Source organism: Littorina saxatilis, linkage group LG5 (assembly GCF_037325665.1).
Source record: "Littorina saxatilis isolate snail1 linkage group LG5, US_GU_Lsax_2.0, whole genome shotgun sequence".
NCBI classification, from domain to species: Eukaryota; Metazoa; Mollusca; class Gastropoda; order Littorinimorpha; family Littorinidae; genus Littorina; species Littorina saxatilis.
The window spans coordinates 25,075,692-25,096,486 of record NC_090249.1 but is presented as its reverse complement, the minus strand read 5'-3'; the positions used below and the strand labels follow the sequence as shown (position 1 = coordinate 25,096,486).

Genomic DNA, 20,795 nt, shown 5'->3' with positions numbered 1-20,795 from the left:
CCAACCTGTCCTTGCAGGGCCGGACTACCGGGGGGGGGGGGGGGGGGGTATGGGGGTTGCGCACCCCCCCCCTAGCCTAAACATGTACCTCACTTATTTAAAACATTTTTTATTATTGTTTATTTTATGCCGTTTCATGCAAGGAGCGACCATTTTCCTATCTCAGAATATGACCTACCCATCAGCTTCAGGGGGCTTTGCCCCCTGACCCCCACAAGGGGCTCTGCCCCTTGACCCCGCCATGCAGGGAGAACATCCCCTGGACCACCACTGGCAACCCCCCCCCCCCCTCTCTCCTCTTTGCCTAGTCCGGCCCTGCCTTGGAACATATACAGAGAATAATTGTAAACGTAAGCAAAAGACTGCACACACGCACACGCACACGCACATGCCGCACTCACGCCCACACGCATGCACACACACAAACCCGCTGACATTCGCTTACCGAAACACACAGACACACACACACACACACACACACACACACACACACACACACACATATACCCCCACATCCCCCCCACACACACATCCCCCATACACACACATACTGCGTAAACTCACACACACACACACACACACACACACACACACTTGTCACGTGTGCGTTGCATATCTATGCACATGCTAAAATGAACAGAGCAGTACCTAAAAGGAACTGTAACTCATAAAATTAAATAACTAGTAAAAACATTTAAGTTTTGGTTGAGTATATACATAAAATATTGGACTAGCAAAGTCATCAAACACAAGACCAAACAAAAACAAAAACAAACTGAGCCGGCTACTTTCGATACGAAGAAAGGGTTCGCTGTGCGAGAGTTATGTCCCTTAAAAATCGAAGAGGAGACCACTCCGAAGTAAATCAAGGGACAGCACTAGTAACTGATTTTCAACGCTCACAAGAAAGAGTTTGCACCTGGGAGATTGGAAAAAAGCGGGCTACAACATCACGAAAGGAACCCACCAAGAGAGTGTAACCATAATTCGGAGAGCAGAAGATGGATCTGGACTGAGAAGTAAGCCTTCAAGAGTTTTCCACGTAATCGTATCCAGATTCGCTCAGGAGTTATCGAGTGATTTGCAACTGTAACTGCCAAGTCATCGACTATCGAGTGAGGAGTACGTATATAAATTATTCTTTACAGCTCCCACAACTCTTTTTCACTATCATTGTCACTACCCGTATCCGACTATTTTTGAGATTTGCAAAGTTTATACCATTGTGAGAATCTGAATCTGATACAATTACAGTGACCATTGGGCCGTCTGGTTGGTTTTTTTCTCTTTGAGTTTGAGTTTGATGTTTTTACTTTGAGTTTTACTTGTTTGTTGATTCTATCTGGATCTGGCTGCCCCACATGGTGGTGTTCGTGGGGAGTACGTGACAGAAGCGGACTATTTCGTTAACTGTTTACTTGTAAATTCCCATTTTGAAAACATGTATACATGACTTTTTCAGATTAAAAATCTGTCGGCAATGTGGAAAAGAGGTTGAACTGGTAACAGGAACAGTGAGCTGGTTGATCAACTTGATGGCATGGCTGTACCAAATCATTCAGTTGGAACGGAACCGACAAAAACACCAATGTTTCCATTCTTCTTTGTGCTGAAAGTTTACACTGACAGGGACAACAAGTAAGTGACATTTTAAACTCTTGTCTTAAATTACCTGTACCACTTGTATAACACACACACACACACACACACACACACTGACACACACACACACATATTTAAACATCAAGTTTTTCTGTTCACTTTCAGTGATGGACGGCCTATCTGGTGGCCTGTAATTATTCCAGTGTCTTGGGGGCACAAGAGGCAAAACTGTTTGATGTTACTTTTTGTGTTTTTATTTCTGCATGCTTTATTTGGATTACTAGAAAACCTCTTTTTATTCCTTTGTGCAAATCTATTTGACCTTTATTCTTTTGCTTTTAGTGAAAAACAAAACTGCCTGAGTTGGTGGGGAAGCTTCTGGACTCCAGGTCAAAAAAACAGTCGGCAGGGTGATGACAGATGGCTGTACCAATGAGTCATTCAGATAGAAAAGGAAGCAGACACCAAGGATTCCATTCTCTGTGCTGAAATTGTGAAAAGTTGTACTCTTTAACCAGTAAGTAAATTATTAACAACAAATTATAAAATTTCATTTCAAATTTAATGTAATTTGCAATACGGTACTAGCATAGCTGAATTTGGTATTTATGATCCACTTTTGTGTAATGTTTGCAACACACACACATACATTCAAATATAAACTGCGTCTGAATAAGTGATGGACATTTCTTGTTTGATTCACTGTCTTGGAGTTTAATCAAATTTTCAAACAAATTTTGCTTTTCTTGGGTGTGTGTTTGTTTTTGTTTAGCCCTTAATTGTGATGCACAGACAGACACACACACTTAAAGACACACTCCCTTTTAGGACCTTGCTTTTTTCATATTTTCTGTGAATAACCTTTGTGAATCATCAATCAACGGCCTTTTTAAGACACCCAGGGGTCCTTTTTAAGGCCTATTTTTCTCAGATATTTTGAGGTCTAACAAGGGGAGTTCCTCTGTATGAGCAAGCCTTAGTTCTATGTTTAAGTATAACAATGGGTGAAATGCATCTGACTTTATATTTGTCATATCATTTTAAAAGCCCCTGAAAAGTTTTGTTGATCATCATTATAAAAATACAGTCATGAAATTTCTGGCTGGATACTCAGTCCTTTCTTGTGTTACAGATGCTGTGAAGCGACAGGAGGTGCTCCTTCGGCAGATAAGGACAACAACAAAGAGTTTTGTATCACTTTATGGAACTTGTTATATCTTTCAGGGTCCTAAATGGAGGGTTTCACTGGAGCAGTGACTGTTGGACAACAAGTGCAGGGTGTGTTTGGACCTCCTGGATCAACATGTGTGCAGAACTGCTTAGGGCTTGAACTTCATGGGTGTGTGTAGGAAATTTCATATTAGATTTTGATATTAACATATTCCTGTGGTGCTATATAATTTAAATTATATGAGTAAATGAATATGTCTGTATGAATGTACGTATTTGCTGTGTCATTGTGGCATAGATATATAGACCTATAGCAATAACAAGACATACATGCTGTGAATATATGCTTTTATGCTCTCCTTGTACAAATCTGAATTAACTGAAATTTTTCTTAATGGCCAAGCACAGCCAGCTCTTTTCGACCTTTACATAGGGCCACAGTCAGAGATTGTAGAGTACACAGAGACCATTCATACTTCTTTGCGCTAAGGTAGGACTGCAGGTTATGTTTTTATCACGGCTTTGTCAACATACTGTCATTTCTGTCCGGCTGACAGTGCTGCAAACATTCATTGGATTGAAAATGTGTTTGTTATTGTTTGTGAACATCCTTTTTTAAAAGACCTGGAAAAAAGCCCCAGAACAGATTATATAATACATAATAATATGTAATTGAATTTAAATTTTCTTTTCAAATCAGTGTCTTTTTACAAACTAGCCTTTGTTATTTTTGTGAGTTTAAGTCAGATATCAACACATACTGAATGCATAGTTCAGTCTTAGAGTGGGAGAATGTTTGAGGCATAAATTGCTTTGACAACAACAAAAGTTCCCGGTTGAATCGAGAAGCTCCCCCAAAATAATTTTATTACACATGCCTAAAGCCAGCATAGTGCAAGCAGATTTATTTGTGTATGTACAAAGACAGATAATTTGTACAAGTGTTGGCTCTTCATTTTTAATTATTTTTTCAGGATCCTTGGGGGGTTCCACTGTATCTGTGACTTCAGGACAACATATCGAGTTCTGGTGGTTTTTTGACCTAATGGATCAACATATGTGCAGACCTGCTGAGTGCTTGAGGTAAATTGGTGCATTTAGATATATATTGTTTTGCCTACCTGAGAGATACCACCCATGTGTCATGATGTGATAAATGAACCATCTCTTCACAGGCGTGCTGTCTATCATGTAAATGAGGTTGGTTCAAACAACATGTCTGACAGGGATGTCATTTTCCACTGCTTATGCAAAATCTCCGAGACAAACTTCATTCTCAAAACACTCGTGAGAAAATGACAAGCCCAAAAGTGTTCCGAGAATGACTTTGCATCTGTGACTTTGTAATAATGTGCAGTGGAATATATAAGGTCCCTGCCAGACTAGCTTGCCATGACCTCAATGATATTCCCACATGTGGGTGTATGGTTTAGTTACTACATGGGTTATCTCTCTGGTACGTAGGAATTTAAAACAGAATACTTCATGGCTTGCTGTGTGGCACCAGATTTACACTTATTGCTTTTCAGATATTGAAATATTCACGACGGGCGCAGTAGCGTGGTGGTAAGACGTGGGCCTCATAATCGGGAGGTCGTGAGTTCGAATCCCGGTCGCTGCCGCCTGGTGGGTTAAGTGTGGAGATTTTTCCGATCTCCCAGGTCAACTTATGTGCAGACCTGCTAGTGACTTAACCCCCTTCATGTGTACACGCAAGCACAAGACCAAGTGCGCACGGAAAAGATCCTGTAAACCATGTGGGAGTCGGTGGGTTATAGAAACACGAAAATACCCAGCATGCCTCCCCCAAAATTGGCGTATGCTGCCTGAATGGCCATACACGTAAAAATCCACATGAGTGAACGTGGGAGTCTAAGCCCATGAACGAAGAAGAAGAAGGACAAATATTCACTTTTACTTGTGTAAACCCAGTAACACACAGTAGGCTATGTAGTGTTCTCTATTTGTATCATTGAAACGCTTCTGTCCCGTCAATCACACTTTAAATTGCCTTATATTTTGGATGACATATGCCACCCCTTTGGTATTCCACTGATAATATATTTAGCTAAATAGTTTCAGCTAATCGCTATGGAGAATGCAAACACTGGAATTATATGCGATGAAACACTCAAACTGCTTTCTCTTGCTTATAGCTGAGAGCAGCACTGCAGCAGTGACTGTCGGGTGGAGGATCCAATTCTGCCTGTTTCCGACATAATGGATCAACATGAGTCCAGACCTGCTGAGCGCCTTATCTTCTTGGGTGTGTACAGATGTATATACATTAATTGTATTCATAAATTGTCACACGCACACACACACACACACACACACACACACACACACACACACACACACACACACACACACACACACACACACACACACACACACACACACACACACACACACACACACACACACACACACACACACACACACACAGACAGATATACTGACAAAGACATTCATGCCTGCACACACGCAAGCACAAACATACACGCACCAGCACGTTTCAAACCCCCACCACCACCACCGCCTCAGTGGTGCAGCTGTTTCGGAGCCTTTAGTCATCATAATACACACACAGACAGACACAAGTTTTAAAAGTTAGATATATGCACTAAAAGCCACGGCACTTTAAGTTAGCTTTCATTATCATTCTCTTAAAGTTTGGCCCTCTTTGCTTCAGTCTGCATGCTTTCTCATAGTCATACTGCTGTGTCATTGCAGGTTTCATTCCATGCTCTGGTGTGGATGTCATAAGCAAGAGAGCCTCCTGTTCACTTCCAGCAGATGACTGCATGGTGAAGGACCTTGACACCACTTACAGACGTCAAAGCAGCTAGCTAGATGCCATTGGAGAACAACCAAAACTATTCAGCGGGTGCCATCGCGAACATGAATACAAGTTACAGAACAGGAAAGCAGATATCACTGGCTAAGGGAACCGGACAGCAGCTACAATAAACTTAATCAGATGCCTGTAGCAAATAATCTGGACACCAATCACAAATCAAACAGATGTGGAGGACAGAGAACATTTCATGTGATTATTGCCACATATAATTATAACCCTGTTTGGAAAAAAAGGGACATAACGCCACACTATATACTTTCTGGTTGCCTGCTGAAAAATCTCCATTGGACATTTAGTGAGTTTTGACTCACCAGGTCAGGAGAATGTCACTGATGGGGAGTATAATTAGGCTGACTTACAATGGGTAGACAGAATTGAACATTGTTGTTTTCTTGGATGGTTTTCAAGGTAGACTTTAAAAAGTTAACATACTGCTATGGTTTGATCAATTTAAAACATGACCACATTTGTCATTTTTTCAAAGCCACATTTTTGACAAATATCAAGGATGTGTTGCGAAAGCATGTGTTCTTATTTTTCTGAAATGTTTTGAAAGCTAGATTTTTGATACTAAAAATTTACAGGCTATTGAAGTTGGATGACCTCTAGATGTGACCCATGTCAAATTGACCCTCATAAACTTTTAAGTTCACAGAAAATAATATTAATAACAAGAGAAATGGTATTATTTTGAATGTGTTTGAAGCAAGATCGTTGTAACTCAATAACCCCCCGCGAGTTAGGGGGAAGAATTTACCCGATGCTCCCCAGCATGTCGTAAGAGGCGACTAACGGATTCTGTTTATCCTTTTACCCTTGTTAAGTGTTTCTTGTATAGAATATTGTCAATTTTTGTAAAGATTTTAGTCCAGTATGCAGTGATGTACATTTTAGTCGGTCTCCGGTCTCTGACCGATCCAATTTCCCCAGGACCTATAGCTTTAACCCCAGCAGGACACAGGTCCGATTAACCTACAGAAGAAGTGGTCAAGGGTCCGATCGTTTTTGACAATGAAGCGGACATGCGGACTGTTCAATTTTCAAGAGGAAAGCTTGTTTCGGTTTTGCCAAGCGAAAGTAAACACTGCGTGAGGAAAGCTGGTTTCGGTTTTGCCAAGCGAAAGTATGCACTACGTGTGACCAGTTTGTTGAGTGAACGAGGCACCATATGGGATCTGATTCTTTGAATTAATTTATCCTCAAGTTGGATCAAGAAGAAAAAAAGAAAACCGAACCCATATGGTGCCTCGAGTGCATTCATTGGCTCAGCAATAAATCGTTTAAACCAATGGGAACCACCCGTGCATGTTCGCACATGCGCAAGGCATTACTTTTCGTCATAATATCCAGAAAAAAAACCGTTGTGCGTTCGAACGAAAATAAAACGAAAGAGAAACGACATGGGTCCGAAAAAAAAGCTCAAAGCAGATAAAAATCAGCAGACATTGATGTCCATGCTGCGTTCGCCAGCCACTGTGGCTTCAGCTGAACCAACAACAACGTCAACCGAGAACGAACTCGTCGAAGTGGAGAGTGATGGTGAAAGTGCAACTGCAAGTACGTCAACGAGCACGAGAGAGACAACCCAAGTCAAAGAGTTGAAAGACAAGAAATCACGTTCCTTCTCTGAGGAATGGAAACTGAAAAATCTTTTTAAATGCGGTTTTACGAGTCGTGTTTTTGTCCTATTGAAATTGCAATCTCAGGACACCGTGTCCTATTGATTTTCAGTCTTCAGGACAATTGTCCTAAAGGCTGCTAGAAAAATGTACATCACTGAGTATGTAAGAAATTTTAAGTCCTCAGTCAGTACAGTCATTCAAGCGATCACTCAAAACTCACCTCTTCCAGAAACACAACTCCTAAAGTCGCAACATTTTGCCATCCTGTTCTGTAACGGTTCCATCTCTATTCAGCTTGTTATTTTTTGTCTTTTGTTTTAAATTATTATAAATATAATTTTTCACTGCAGTAGTCCTTTAACTTTAACCCTTAGCTGTAGGCTAGATATGCACAAGTCATGTCGGTGCCACATAATGCTGACACACATGTTCCTGTGCATAGTTTATGGATAACGTGTAGTTGGGAAGTTAAGAGTAGAAATAATTAGTATTTAGTGTAGGAGGAGGGTTGGGGGTGGGTAGGGAGGGGGTGGGTATGGTTTACTTTGAGCAGGTCGGTTTCAGTTTTAATAAACAATTTTAGAGAATTGTGTATCTTATATTTGAGTCTTTCGTGTTTTAGACATTGATGCATTTAATAGTTTTAACGAGTTGCCTTTTGTTTTATCATTCTGGTGTTTATCTAGCTGTGCTGTGTATCTTTTAAGAAATTCTTAAAAGTTCGAAGTTATTTTAGCATATAGGTTTGTTTGTTTTTTTATGGTCTTAACAGTTAAACATGTATTACGTTATCATTAAGATTCATGCTTTGTTAGCACTAAGCAGTTGTTTTAATCAGTCTGGTTTTCTCTCGTTTTCATCTTATGAACATTCTAAATGTTAGACTAACTTATTGTCTTGTACAGAATAACAACTGTGTGAATGGTACTATACTGAATGAAAGAGTGTGACATGAAGTTCTTGTACATCATTGTAAAGAGTGTGAATGACGTTTTAGTTTAGATGTCAAGCGCTTAGAGCAAGCCTTTTTAACGAAAGTTTTTGATTTAGCGCTATATAAATGTTCTTATTATTATTATTATTATTATTATTATTATTATTGTACTGGAAACTTGCATTCTCCCAGTAAGGTAATATATTGTACTACGTTGCAATCCCCTGGAGCAAATTTTTGATTAGTGCTTTTGTGAACAAGAAACAATTGACAAGTGGCTGTATCCCATCTCCCCCCTTTCCCCGTCGCGATATAACCTTGAATGGTGGAAAACAACGTTAAACACCAAATAAAGAAAGAAAGTAACTCAATAACTTTATCTGTGTAAGGTCACACACATGCAGGGTTAGATGACATCAAGTCAGCTTGATAGTTTGCATTATTCAAGTTCAGATTGGGGTAGAGTTCTGGTCAGTAATAGGGACAATCATTGTCTCCTTTGATTGTTCAGAGTTTTCATGTACTGATGTAGGCATGGTCACTTTCAAAGCTAATCATAGAAATTTAACTTGGCTGTAGGGGAGATAATTTTGGGAAAATATTATGTGTTGTGCTAAAGGTGAATTCCCACAAAGAAGAGTGCTATAATAAATCTGTTTTGTGCATTTTATTGTTACTTGTTCTGGTTAACAGGGTTATAAAAAATTGCATTAAAACTGTTTCTGCATTGGGACATTTACCAAAAATCTACAGCTTGGTTACTCACTGTGCAAGGTCACCTTTTTGACTCACATGCGAAGCAAAAGTGAGTCTATGTACTCACCCGAGTCGTCCGTCCGTCCGTCCGTCCGTCCGTCCGTCCGTCCGTCCGTCCGTCCGTCCGTCCGTCCGTCCGTCCGTCCGGACGTCCGTCCGGACGTCCGTCCGTCCGTCCGGAAAACTTTAACGTTGGATATTTCTTGGACACTATTCAGTCTATCAGTACCAAATTTGGCAAGATGGTGTATGATGACAAGGCCCCAAAAAACATACATAGCATCTTGACCTTGCTTCAAGGTCAAGGTCGCAGGGGCCATAAATGTTGCCTAAAAAACAGCTATTTTTCATATTTTTCCCATTTTCTCTGAAGTTTTTGAGATTCAATACCTCACCTATATATGATATATAGGGCAAAGTAAGCCCCATCTTTTGATACCAGTTTGGTTTACCTTGCTTCAAGGTCAAGGTCACAGGAGCTCTTCAAAGTTGGATTGTATACATATTTTGAAGTGACCTTGACCCTGAACTATGGAAGATAACTGTTTCAAACTTAAAAATTATGTGGGGCACATGTTATGCTTTCATCATGAGACACATTCGGTCACATATGATCATGGTCAAGGTCACTTTGACCCTTATGAAATGTGACCAAAATAAGGTAGTGAACCACTAAAAGTGACCATATCTCATGGTAGAAAGAGCCAATAAGCACCATTGTACTTCCTATGTCTTGAATTAACAGCTTTGTGTTGCATGACCTTGGATGACCTGGTCAAGGTCACATGTATTTTGGTAGGAAAAATGTGTAAAGCATGTGAGTCGTATGGGCTTTGCCCTTCTTGTTTAAAATTATTATTTAATTGTCTTTTACATGTTAGTGGATATTTTAAAATGTTCTTACATAAGTTTGACTATAAATGCTCTGCCGAAAAATGAAAATAAAATTTAAAACATGTGATGAACCTTTACTTTCCTACCAAATGTGACAGATTGACAGCAGCGAGTGGCCTGATCGTGCACACACACATTCAATTCACACAACACAATTGATTCAGCAAAAATTGGGGCCACATTTACATCCAGTGTAATTTTTAAGGCTATGGTACTTTTTCAAGAAAGTACTGCAGTATACTATAGTAAACTACAGTAAAAGTACTATAGTACAAAATATACAGCAACAAAAGTACCACACTGTACTATAGTAAACTATAGTGAAAGTACTATAGTACAAATCTACCATGCCAAAAGTACCACGCTGTACTATAGTAAACTATAGTACAAGTACTATAGTACAAATGTACTATGACCAAAATACCACGCTGTACTACATTTTACTCTAGTAAACTATAGTACATGTACTCTAGTAAACTAGAGTTTACTATAGTAAACTATAGTTTACTAGAGTACATTTTTGCAAAAAAGTGACCAAAATACTATAGTACATTTAACTGTACTATAGTTTACTATAGTACATGTACCACAATGTACTATAGTACACACTAATGTATTGTACTATGGTACTTTTTGTACTATAGTTTACTATAGTACTAGTACTACAGTAAACTATGGTACACCATAGTACAATTCAATGTACCATAGTACTTGTACTATAGTAAACTATAGTATACCATAGTACAATTCAATGTACCATAGTACTTGTACTATAGTAAACTATAGTATACCATAGTACTTTTACTATAGTATACTATAGTACATAGTGTGGTACTTTTTTACTATAGGCTACATGCAGACAGACATATCTAGATCTAGTGTCTCGCTTTCTTGCACAGTGTCACCAATGCTTACTGTGTGTGTGTGTGTGTGTGTGTGTGTATGTGTGACGGAGTGATTGAGTTTGTGTTGCTGTTTGTCTATTTCTTACGTGAGCCTTGAAGGCTTCGCCTCTTGTTTATTATTAAATCACCACACAATCAGTCACCTCAACCGAGAAAGAAATGAAATGAAATCTGTTGTGTTTAATTCTCTAGGGTGTTTCTCTCTCATAAAGACTCACTCAAAGACAGTCAGAACGCGATTAAGTCAAAGTAATAAACAATGCAACAACAACAAAACAAATAACCATCTGTCTGACATCCATTTTTTGACTCACATGCGAAGCAAAAGTGAGTCTATGTACTCACCCGAGTCGTCCGTCCGTCCGTCCGGCCGGCCGGCCGTCCGGAAAACTTTAACGTTGGATATTTCTTGGACACTATTCAGTCTATCAGTACCAAATTTGGCAAGATGGTGTATGATGACAAGGCCCCCAAAAACATACATAGCATCTTGACCTTGCTTCAAGGTCAAGGACGCAGGGGCCATAAATGTTGTCTAAAAAACAGCTATTTTTCCCATTTTTCCCATTTTCTCTGAAGTTTTTGAGATTGAATACCTCACCTATATATGATATATAGGGCAAAGTAAGCCCCATCTTTTGATACCAGTTTGGTTTACCTTGCTTCAAGGTCAAGGTCACAGGAGCTCTTCAAAGTTGGATTGTATACATATTTTGAAGTGACCTTGACCCTGAACTATGGAAGATAACTGTTTCAAACTTAAAAATTATGTGGAGCACATGTTATGCTTTCATCATGAGACACATTTGGTCACATATGATCAAGGTCAAGGTCACTTTGACCCTTATGAAATGTGACCAAAATAAGGTAGTGAACCACTAAAAGTGACCATATCTCATGGTAGAAAGAGCCAACAATTACCATTGTACTTCCTATGTCTTGAATTAACAGCTTTGTGTTGCATGACCTTGGATGACCTTGACCTTGGGTCAAGGTCACATGTATTTTGGTAGGAAAAATGTGTAAAGCAGTTCTTAGTGTATGATGTCACTGCTAGGTTTAGTTATTTGACCTTGACCCTGAAGGTCAAGGTCATGTAAAGGTCAAGCATGTGAGTCGTATGGGCTTTGCCCTTCTTGTTTAAATTGAGATAATAGTAAAAATAAGGCATAGTAAAGAGCTGCACGTTTGAGGTCATTGTGCTCAAAACAAACAACCGACCAACAAATCAACCCACCCACCCACCGACCAACAAACAAAGAGGCACAGGCCCTGACTCAGATCATTGCTGCAAGGACTTGTGAGCTCCGAGCATACTCTCGTGTGTGTGTGTGTGTGTGTGTGTGTGTAGATGTTGGTATGTGTGTGTGTGTGTGTGTGTGTGTGTGTGTGTGTGTGTGAGTGCATGTGTGCGTGCAAGCATGTGTGTGTGTTTGTGTGTAAAAAGCACATTAGGCCTATATCATGAGTCCAAGGTGTTTGTGCGTGTAGTGTGTGTGTGTGTGGCACATTATATCATGAGTTCATAGTGTGTGTGCATGCAGTGTGTGTGTGTGTTTGTGTGTTTGTGTGTGTGTGTTTGTGTGTCTGTGTGTGTATGATTTGACCACTCTATCATACAAGCAACACCATCCACAACACAGAGACTAGTAGTACAACAACTTGAGATAACACATGTTTCGCACGCTAACAGACACTGAAGTCACTAGACTGGCTTTGAACACAATTCCTCTTTCTGGCTTTCTTCACCTATTTAATATGTGTACTTCATATCAATGAATATGCCATTTGCAACTTTAGTATTTCATAAATAACAGTCACATTTACAATCATAATGCAATAAAGAGAAAAGGAAAAAATCTGTTCATTATCAGCTTGTGTTTGATGTACTAAGGAAGCAGATTTCATTTAAAATAGGAACTACTCAATTTCTATTGTTTATACGGTCTAATGTTCAAATGTATACAAAAGATAAAGTGCAAATGTTTCAACATGTGTAGTACAGTCTATTGGTTCTTTTATTAGAAAAAATGTTATTACTCTCATGCCTCTTCAGGGGTGAGCCTTATACTCTCATGCCTCTTCAGGGGTGAGCCTTATACTCTCATGCCTCTTCCGGGGTGAGCCTTAATCTCATGCCTCTTCAGGGGTGAGCCTTACTCTCATGCCTCTTCCGGGGTGAGCCTTACTCTCATGCCTCTTCAGGGGTGAGCCATAATCTCATGCCTCTTCAGGGGTGAGCCTTACTCTCATGCCTCTTCCGGGGTGAGCCTTACTCTCATGCCTCTTCAGGGGTGAGCCTTACTCTCATGCCTCTTCAGGGGTGAGCCTTATACTCTCATGCCTCTTCAGGGGTGAGCCTTATACTCTCATGCCTCTTCCGGGGTGAGCCTTACTCTCATGCCTCTTCAGGGGTGAGCCTTATACTCTCATGCCTCTTCAGGGGGGAGCTTTACTCTCATGCCTCTTTAAGGGTGAGCCTTCCTCTCATGCCTCTTTAAGGGTCAGCCTTCCTCTCATGCCTCTTCTGGGGTAAGCCTTAATCTCATGCTTCTTTAAGGGTGAGCCTTCCTCTCATGCCTCTTGAGGGGTGAGCCTTCCTCTCATGCCTCTTCCGGGGTGAGCCTTAATATCATTCCTCTTCAGGGGTGAGCCTTACTCTCATTCTTCTTCCGGGATGAGCCTTACTCTCATGCCTCTTCAGGGGTGAGCCTTACTCTCATGCCTCTTCCGGGGTGAGCCTTACTCTCATGCCTCTTCAGGGGTGAGCCTTACTCTCATGCCTCTTCAGGGGTGAGCCTTACTCTCATGCCTCTTCCGGGGTGAGCCAAACTCTCATGCCTCTTCCGGGGTGAGCCTTACTCTCATGCCTCTTCCGGGGTGAGCCTTACTCTCATGCCTCTTCAGGGGTGAGCCTTACTCTCATGCCTCTTCAGGGGTGAGCCTTACTCTCATGCCTCTTCCGGGGTGAGCCTTACTCTCATGCCTCTTCAGGGGTGAGCCTTATACTCTCATGCCTCTTCAGGGGTGAGCCTTACTCTCATGCCTCTTCACGGGTGAGCCTTTCTCTCATGCCTCTTCAGGGGCGAGCTTTGCTCTCATGCCTCTTCAGGGGCGAGCTTTGCTCTCATGCCTCTTCAGGGGTGAGCCTTACTCTTATGCCTCTTCAAGTGATCAGAGCGGTTGTAAACAGCCTGGCACAGGCTGCACGGATACTTGACATTCCTGTGCACGCGAAACTTGTGCACTTTGTAGTGGTCCCTCCGGTGAAAGACCTGCGCGCACTCCTCACACGGGTAAGTCTTGTCACCGACGTGACTCTCCGTGTGATAGCGGAGACTCTCCTGGGTGCGGAAGGTTGCAGGACAGTAGTGGCAGAGGTAGGACCTGGTGTGGTCGTGGGTCTTCATGTGCTTCTGGAGGTACTGGGGTCTGGAGAAGATATCGCCGCACTCCTGGCACATGTAGGGCTTGTCGTCCTGGTGCACGGTCAGGTGAGACTTGAGAGCATGCCCTGAGGGATATAAACAGACATGCGGTTTAGGCCCAAAAACCCCAGATAGAAAGACCAAAAAATACTGTACTCACTTGTTAACAAAGAAATAAAGAACAAATTACAGCAAAGTTTCAACCCCAGGGTCTTCTTCAGGCACATAAACCAACAAAGTAGAAACAAGAAGAAGACAGACAATAGAACAGAAAGAAGAACAAAGATGTAATGATTCACCAACCAAAACAAACGGAAAAAAATTCAAAAAAATTCTGATGACAAAGCCTCAAAAACATAAGGCTACGTAGGTCAGAAATATTTTTAAAAAAAATCTTTTTTCTTCAGTACTTTATCAGGGATTTTCTCTCCCTGTCTTCAAATTCCTGCACCCACCTTGTGCAAATGCAGCAGGGCACATGTCACACTGATACGGTTTGTCACCTGTGTGAACTCGAATGTGCTTCTTCAAATTGGCAGACTGCGAGAAAGACATCCCACAATGCTGGCACTGGTATGGTTTCTCACCACTGTAACATAACAAGTCAATATAAAGGCACATATCATCACTGTAAAGAGAACAAAAAGCAAAGAGGTTTTGGTTTAAGCAATAATTAAAATTGTTCCAAATTACAGTTTGTTTGGTTTTTTTGGGTTTTTTTTTTTGGGGGGGGGGGGGGTTGTTTATTCACAGTCACACACAAGAAAGAGTTGCTGTAGTACAGTGCATACTAAAGGTTTCTACAACAGCAATATATACATAACATAGTAAATCAGCGAAGGAACAACAGAACATACACACAGAAGAAAGAGAAATTGAACCAACCAACTAACAAAACAATTTGATTCAAACCAAACAACAACAATAAATCACAGTCAACACAAGACTGGAAATATGTATCTGTCCAAATGCCTTGGCTACAAAAATGTGTTTGGTCAGAAAACCTCAATCATATCGGACAGTTGATTGCATGGTCAGGGGTCCGACCAATACATCAGATCAATCAAGTATCGCACCAGTGACGGATACCTGAAGCACGAGCACAACAATGAATGATCTCCTAGGATAACAAGATTTACTGAATAAAATGATCCCATTACATGATGTAAAACTGCGCTTCCAGATCGACTTGTCATAACAGAATCTGAACAAGGGAAGCAATCTGAATTCACTACAGGCAAAAAGACTGATCATGCCAATAGACTATTTTCGGAAATAACTCTGTTGGGTTTGCATTGGTTCTAAAAGAGTGAGTACCCTTGCGTTAGCGCAGACAAACATTGCCATGTGCTTCCTGTACATGTGGTTGAGACACGCCCTCTCCCTGGTGACTTGCACATAATGTTGGGCAAAAAAAAAAAAAGGTGTGGTTAAGGTAACATAGCCAAACAAATAGGGTAGGAAGGTAGGCAATCACTTTTTTTTAAAAAACTTTTTTTTCTTAATGGCAGAGCAACCAAGCGTGTAGCACTCACAACCGAAGAAAATGCCGCCATTTTTGTCATGGCAAGCGTCTGTTGGGCCTTTTTAGTAGAAGGAGTTATTTCCCTTGCATCATCTGTCGTCTGCATGATGACTCGAGCGCTTTCGCTTTCATTGCGTTTTCTGCACTCGTTTTCTTTTCATTTTTTTGTTTTTTTGACAAATGTAATAAAAAGTGATAGGGTCGGCCCCTAAAAATAGGGTAGGTCGGGTTACCGTAACCACACCTATTTTTTTTTTAGGCCTTACGTGGGAAATAATGTCACGTGGAGACACTTTCCCGCATGACATTACAGGCCAGTCACTAGCGAGAGCCTTACTCAACCACGTGTACAGGAAGCACATGGCAAAGTTTGTCTGCACAATTGCAAGGGTAGTCACTCTTTCAAAACCCATACAAACCTAACAGCGTTATTTCCGTCATTCATCTATTGGGGTAGAGAAAAAAGCCTGAAAGAAGGAACAAAGGGACGAAAGAAACCACTGTTACCTGTGTCTGCGCAGGTGAACAGTGAGTGTGAAGGACCGTGCGAAGGACTCCCCACACTCATCACAGGTGAAGGGCTTGCTGCCACTGTGGATTCTCTTGTGGCGCCGGAGGGCTGAGTGGTCGGAGAATGCTGCGTTGCAGTCGCTGCACACATAGGGCTTTTCGCCTGTGTGTAGTCTGGAAATAGTCAATTAAATACATATTATTTTTTTATTTTTTTTAAAATCTGACGATGAATCATGACGGTTCTTTTCATATAAAAGAAAATATGTAAAATTGTCCAAAACAAGAAAGTTGCACAAAATAATAATTTGATGGATGAACTACAATAATCAATTTAGACAAATAAATTATTTTCACGGAATGTAAATTTTAAACTTCATTTAAAAACTCCTCCTTTTGCAACTTAAGTTTACACAGAGGGTAGCAAAAGTTTAAAAGATCAAGCCCAGTGGTAATCCATGCAAATACAAAAATGTCACAACATACAACTTTTTTGTTGTTTTGTCTTCACTGAACTGTTACTGACAGTTTTTCACCCTAAACTCTGTGTTCACGCTGCAAAACAACGGGTTTATAGGAGCACATACATACCTATCAAAAACATGCATATTCAAAGAAATGTTAAATAAAAGAAGAAAAAAAGAAAGAAAAAACAACCTTAAATGTATCCTCTGACTGGCTGCACAGGTAAAACTAGAGTTGCAGATGGGACATTGATGCACCTTGGATATTTTGATCTCTTTCTGTTTCTTCTCTGTCTTCTTCACAGGTAACAGCTGCACTTCTGACTTGGATCCTGCGTTGACTTTTCTGTGTCTCTTACTTCTGGGATTATGCTTGAAATATTTGGCATTGTGCACGTGAGATGGATTTCCTTCACACACTTGCTGAACTGTTTCCTGTGACTGTGAGTCTTGCAAAGCAAATTCCTTTGTAGAACTAGAAGTTAATTCCTCATTATGTGGAGAACTAACAGTAACACTCTCAGTTTTTGTGGGAGCTGTGTCTTTTTCAAAGTTCTGGGTGGTGATGTTGCTCCTTGAACATTTCATCCTTTTAGATTGTACTGTTCTTTTGCTTTCCTTGTTAATCTTTTTATCTTTTGGCGTGTCTGTTGAAATGTTGATTCAGCGTTGCACTGCTACTGTTGCTGATGGGGTCTATGTCGACCAAAAGAGTGGGATTTCCTGTAGGTGGAGTTCCTGTAGAGGGATTCCCTGTATACAGGGAATCCCACAGGTTAGAGTTTGTCAATAAAACTTGCAAACCATACTCGAATTTCTAAGAATGATCACTAAAGATCGAAAAACATCAAATTCTACCGATGTCGCTAAGCATCACGTGACTTTTAGCAATATCAGCGAAACACTGCTGGAACTAGACCTTGTGGGATTCCCTGTATACAGGAAATACCCCTACAGGAACTCCACCTACAGGGAATCCCATTCTTTTGGTCGACACAGACCCCATCAGACTGTTGAGCACATGAACATTTTCGAAGAATCCACTCAGTCAAACTGCCCATACTTCAGAACTTTAAGTCTGATCTTGTCGAGCAATGTGTCCATGGAGTTCCTACTGGAGTGTTTATACACATGAAATCTGCACATGTATGCAGGTGAAGAGCAGGGTCCTGCCTCAGAAATCTCCTTTCACCTGAAATATAAGATCAGCCTATGAGTTTTCTGAGGAACAAGAGAAATAGCAGACATTGTGATGCGCAATACATATCAAGACCCGTCATATTGAGGTCTTTTGTTTGACATCATAATTCATGTGTACCCGCCGAAGGACAAAAACATACATGACTGTCAGGTATGCTACCTGAAAACATAACTGTCTGGATGGGCTCTTTTTGTCAGCACACCTGCATGGAGACTATTTCTTTAGTCTGTACAGCTGAAGCATGTGCCTTATTTAACCACCACATATCCATGTGATGCTCAAGAATTGACACTGAAGAACGCAAACAACACAATCATTGAATCAATAGTCATACAGACATGCCATTCTGAAAAAATAATTTTTACTGAAATATTATAGCATAGAATAGCGGGCAAGGTTGTGATTTTTACAGTCATATACCTTGTCATGAACAATAGACGACCGCAGGGCTACCCAGTACCCAATGCAGTAGAAATGTTCATCCACATCAAACGAAGGAAAGTGTCAGTGATCACAGTCCATCTCCATCTCTGAACTAAAGACCGGAAGTACACTTGATTGAAAGCGAAAGTAGACTTTGTTGCGTTGTTTACTTTTAGACTTGGGTTGTGGATGCATATATACAAAACATTTTATGAGAGAAATACAGGATTATAATATTTATAACAATATTCATGATAAAGCGCTGTTTATAAAAGGAAAATTCAATTCTCAAGGTATTCTCACTGTTTACAGCAACTAAAAAGTTACAACCGGAGACGGACAAAAACAAACAAACAAGCATGTGCAATTGCAGAAATTGCACACCATTTTTTTCTTCTTGTGCAAGCATAGTTTTCTCCAAGTTTGTCGTTTTTGCTCTTTTGTTATTATTATTTATTTTAATATATTTTTTAAAGAAAAGAGCAGACTACAGATATTTAGCATTCGACAATTCAAGGGAAATAAATCTTGCCAACAAAAGGAGCGCATTAGGTTTATCAATTTTACTCTCCCTTAGCACGGAAAAAGCCTCGTACAATAATGATTTTGTCATTGAAGTGTTTGCAGTGTCAGATATGATTATTCCTCTCGGTTGAGGTAACTTTCAACCACTGCTGTTTTTGTTGTTGTTGTTGTTGTTGTTGTTGTTGTAGTGGGCTGCTGTGGTGGTTGCCGGTTTGCCAGCTCTTGCTTTAGCTTGCTTAGTGGAATCGTGTAATGTAGGCCCAGTATATAATTGTAGTTACCCTTGTGATGTGAGGTGGACTAACCCGAGTATTTCTTCCAAGATTTCTATCTGGGCTGGAGTATCACACAAGTTTGACAAGTTTCCAGCCACTTTCAACGTGCCTACTGTGACACTGACTGACACACTGTGACACATGCACACCCACCGTGTCACACTGATGTACACCACACCGGCGTGTCACATCATGAACACACACACACACACACACACACACACACTGACACACGCACACACCGGCACGCACACACCCACATATACTGGACGTGTGCGCGCGCTCACTGATGCATCCTTGACAGACTTGGGGAGTATAAAGTTCTTGCCAGTGAGACATGACATGCTGACTCATCGAACACAGATATCACTGATGATTAGTTTATTGATGATGAGCATTCAGTTATTCATATAAGCACTTGCATTCGAATAAAAAAACAACCACCTACCAAACTTAATCATTACTAAATTGATAAAAATAAGGTGATGGGCATGTCAATGAGAACTGTGGTTTTTGTTTGTATGTTTTAATGCTTTAATGTTTGGCATGGGTTGGTTGGTTGTTCATTTGTTTGATTTGGACCGATCTGATTGTCACAGAACAGTAAAATTCAGCCACGGTTTTTGCGACAGTTTGAATGATAATCTGCTCATGCCCGCATAAACTGAGGTTTCCGTGACCTTCGGTGTTGGCTATGCTGTCACAGTTCGGTCTGAAACACAGATAAGTAAATAAGTAAATGAATGTGTGAGTGAGTGAGTGAGAAAGGAAAAATGTAGGAGTGAAAAAAGTAAGCGAATGAATGAGTGAATAAGTGAGTGAGTGCAGTGAGTGAGGACGAAAGAAGGAAGTAAAAAAATAAGTGAATGAGTGATCGAGTGAGCGAATAAGTGATAAAGGACGAAAAGAAAGACATAAGCAAGGAATTGAGTGAGTGAGTAAGGATGAGAAGAAGTAAGTAAGGAAGTTAAAAAAAATGAGTGAGTAACTAAGTAAGCCGTGAGTGAATAGGTAATTCAACAAGTAGGTAAACAAAGTGAGTGAGTGAATGGTTGAGTGAGAGAGTACAGAAAGTTAGGAAAGCATAAAAGGACGCAAGCAGATAGGTAAAGCATGACAAAAGTAAGTGAGTGAGTGAGTAAGTGAGTGAGTGAGTGGGTGGTTGAGTGGAAAGGCAGGCAGACAGGTAGACACGCAAGTAAGTAGGTAGGTAGGTTTAGGTACATGTACTGGCCCGGTCGGTTGGTAGATAGGTAATAACTTGATGCTTACGCCGCCCCTACGACATTTGACTTAATCCTTGTGCATAGCAAGCAGGTCAGCAGACTGACCAGCCAGCCAAGCTAGAAACCACCCAAAGAGTCAATCAAATCGACAAGGAGAACATTCAACCCTCATTCCAGTGTCATCCGCTTTAGTCTTTGGTTCGTCTTTTCGCTGAGATCTGATACCAGAACCATCCAACCAACCAACCAACCAACCAACCAACCAACCAATCAACTAACGTGAGGTAGGCAGCCAGCCAGCCAACTAGTGGACATCCGACATACCCAACTACCAAACTGAGGGGAAGCACTGAAACCTGGGGCGGTGAGCACGAGAAAGTGCCCAAATGGGTGGGACTCAAGCACTGAAACCTGGTGCGGTGAGCACGAGAAAGTGAGCACGAGAAAGTGCCCAAATGGGTGGGACTCAAGC

At 40.8% G+C, this 20,795-nt stretch overlaps 2 protein-coding genes and 1 long non-coding RNA gene across 3 annotated transcripts in view; 1 reads left to right on the top strand and 2 right to left on the bottom strand.

Moving 5' to 3' along the window:
- The first annotated feature begins 900 nt into the window (after positions 1–900).
- LOC138966662 (uncharacterized) lies at positions 901–10,676 on the top strand. Its single transcript, XR_011455732.1, has 7 exons — positions 901–1,122; positions 1,463–1,638; positions 1,945–2,119; positions 2,827–2,941; positions 3,747–3,855; positions 4,929–5,038; positions 5,509–10,676. It is a non-coding gene; the product is annotated as an uncharacterized lncRNA (long non-coding RNA).
- A 1,722-nt stretch (positions 10,677–12,398) lies between these two features.
- LOC138966653 (zinc finger protein 501-like) lies at positions 12,399–18,445 on the bottom strand. Its single transcript, XM_070338946.1, has 5 exons — positions 18,295–18,445; positions 16,867–17,865; positions 16,207–16,383; positions 14,630–14,763; positions 12,399–14,260 (listed from the first exon to the last, which is right to left on the bottom strand). The coding sequence occupies exons 2-5, from the start codon at positions 17,259–17,261 to the stop codon at positions 13,884–13,886; spliced, it is 1,083 nt and encodes a 360-aa protein (XP_070195047.1). The 5' UTR covers positions 17,262–17,865; positions 18,295–18,445; the 3' UTR covers positions 12,399–13,883.
- Positions 18,446–19,463: 1,018 nt separating this feature from the next.
- The window catches only part of LOC138966651 (uncharacterized), a 5,295-nt gene continuing 3,963 nt past the window's right edge, over positions 19,464–20,795 (bottom strand). The window contains exon 5 of the mRNA XM_070338945.1: positions 19,464–19,809. Within this exon, the coding sequence (XP_070195046.1) occupies positions 19,798–19,809 (12 nt within the window). The 3' untranslated portion in view covers positions 19,464–19,797. The remainder of the gene's footprint in view (positions 19,810–20,795) is intronic.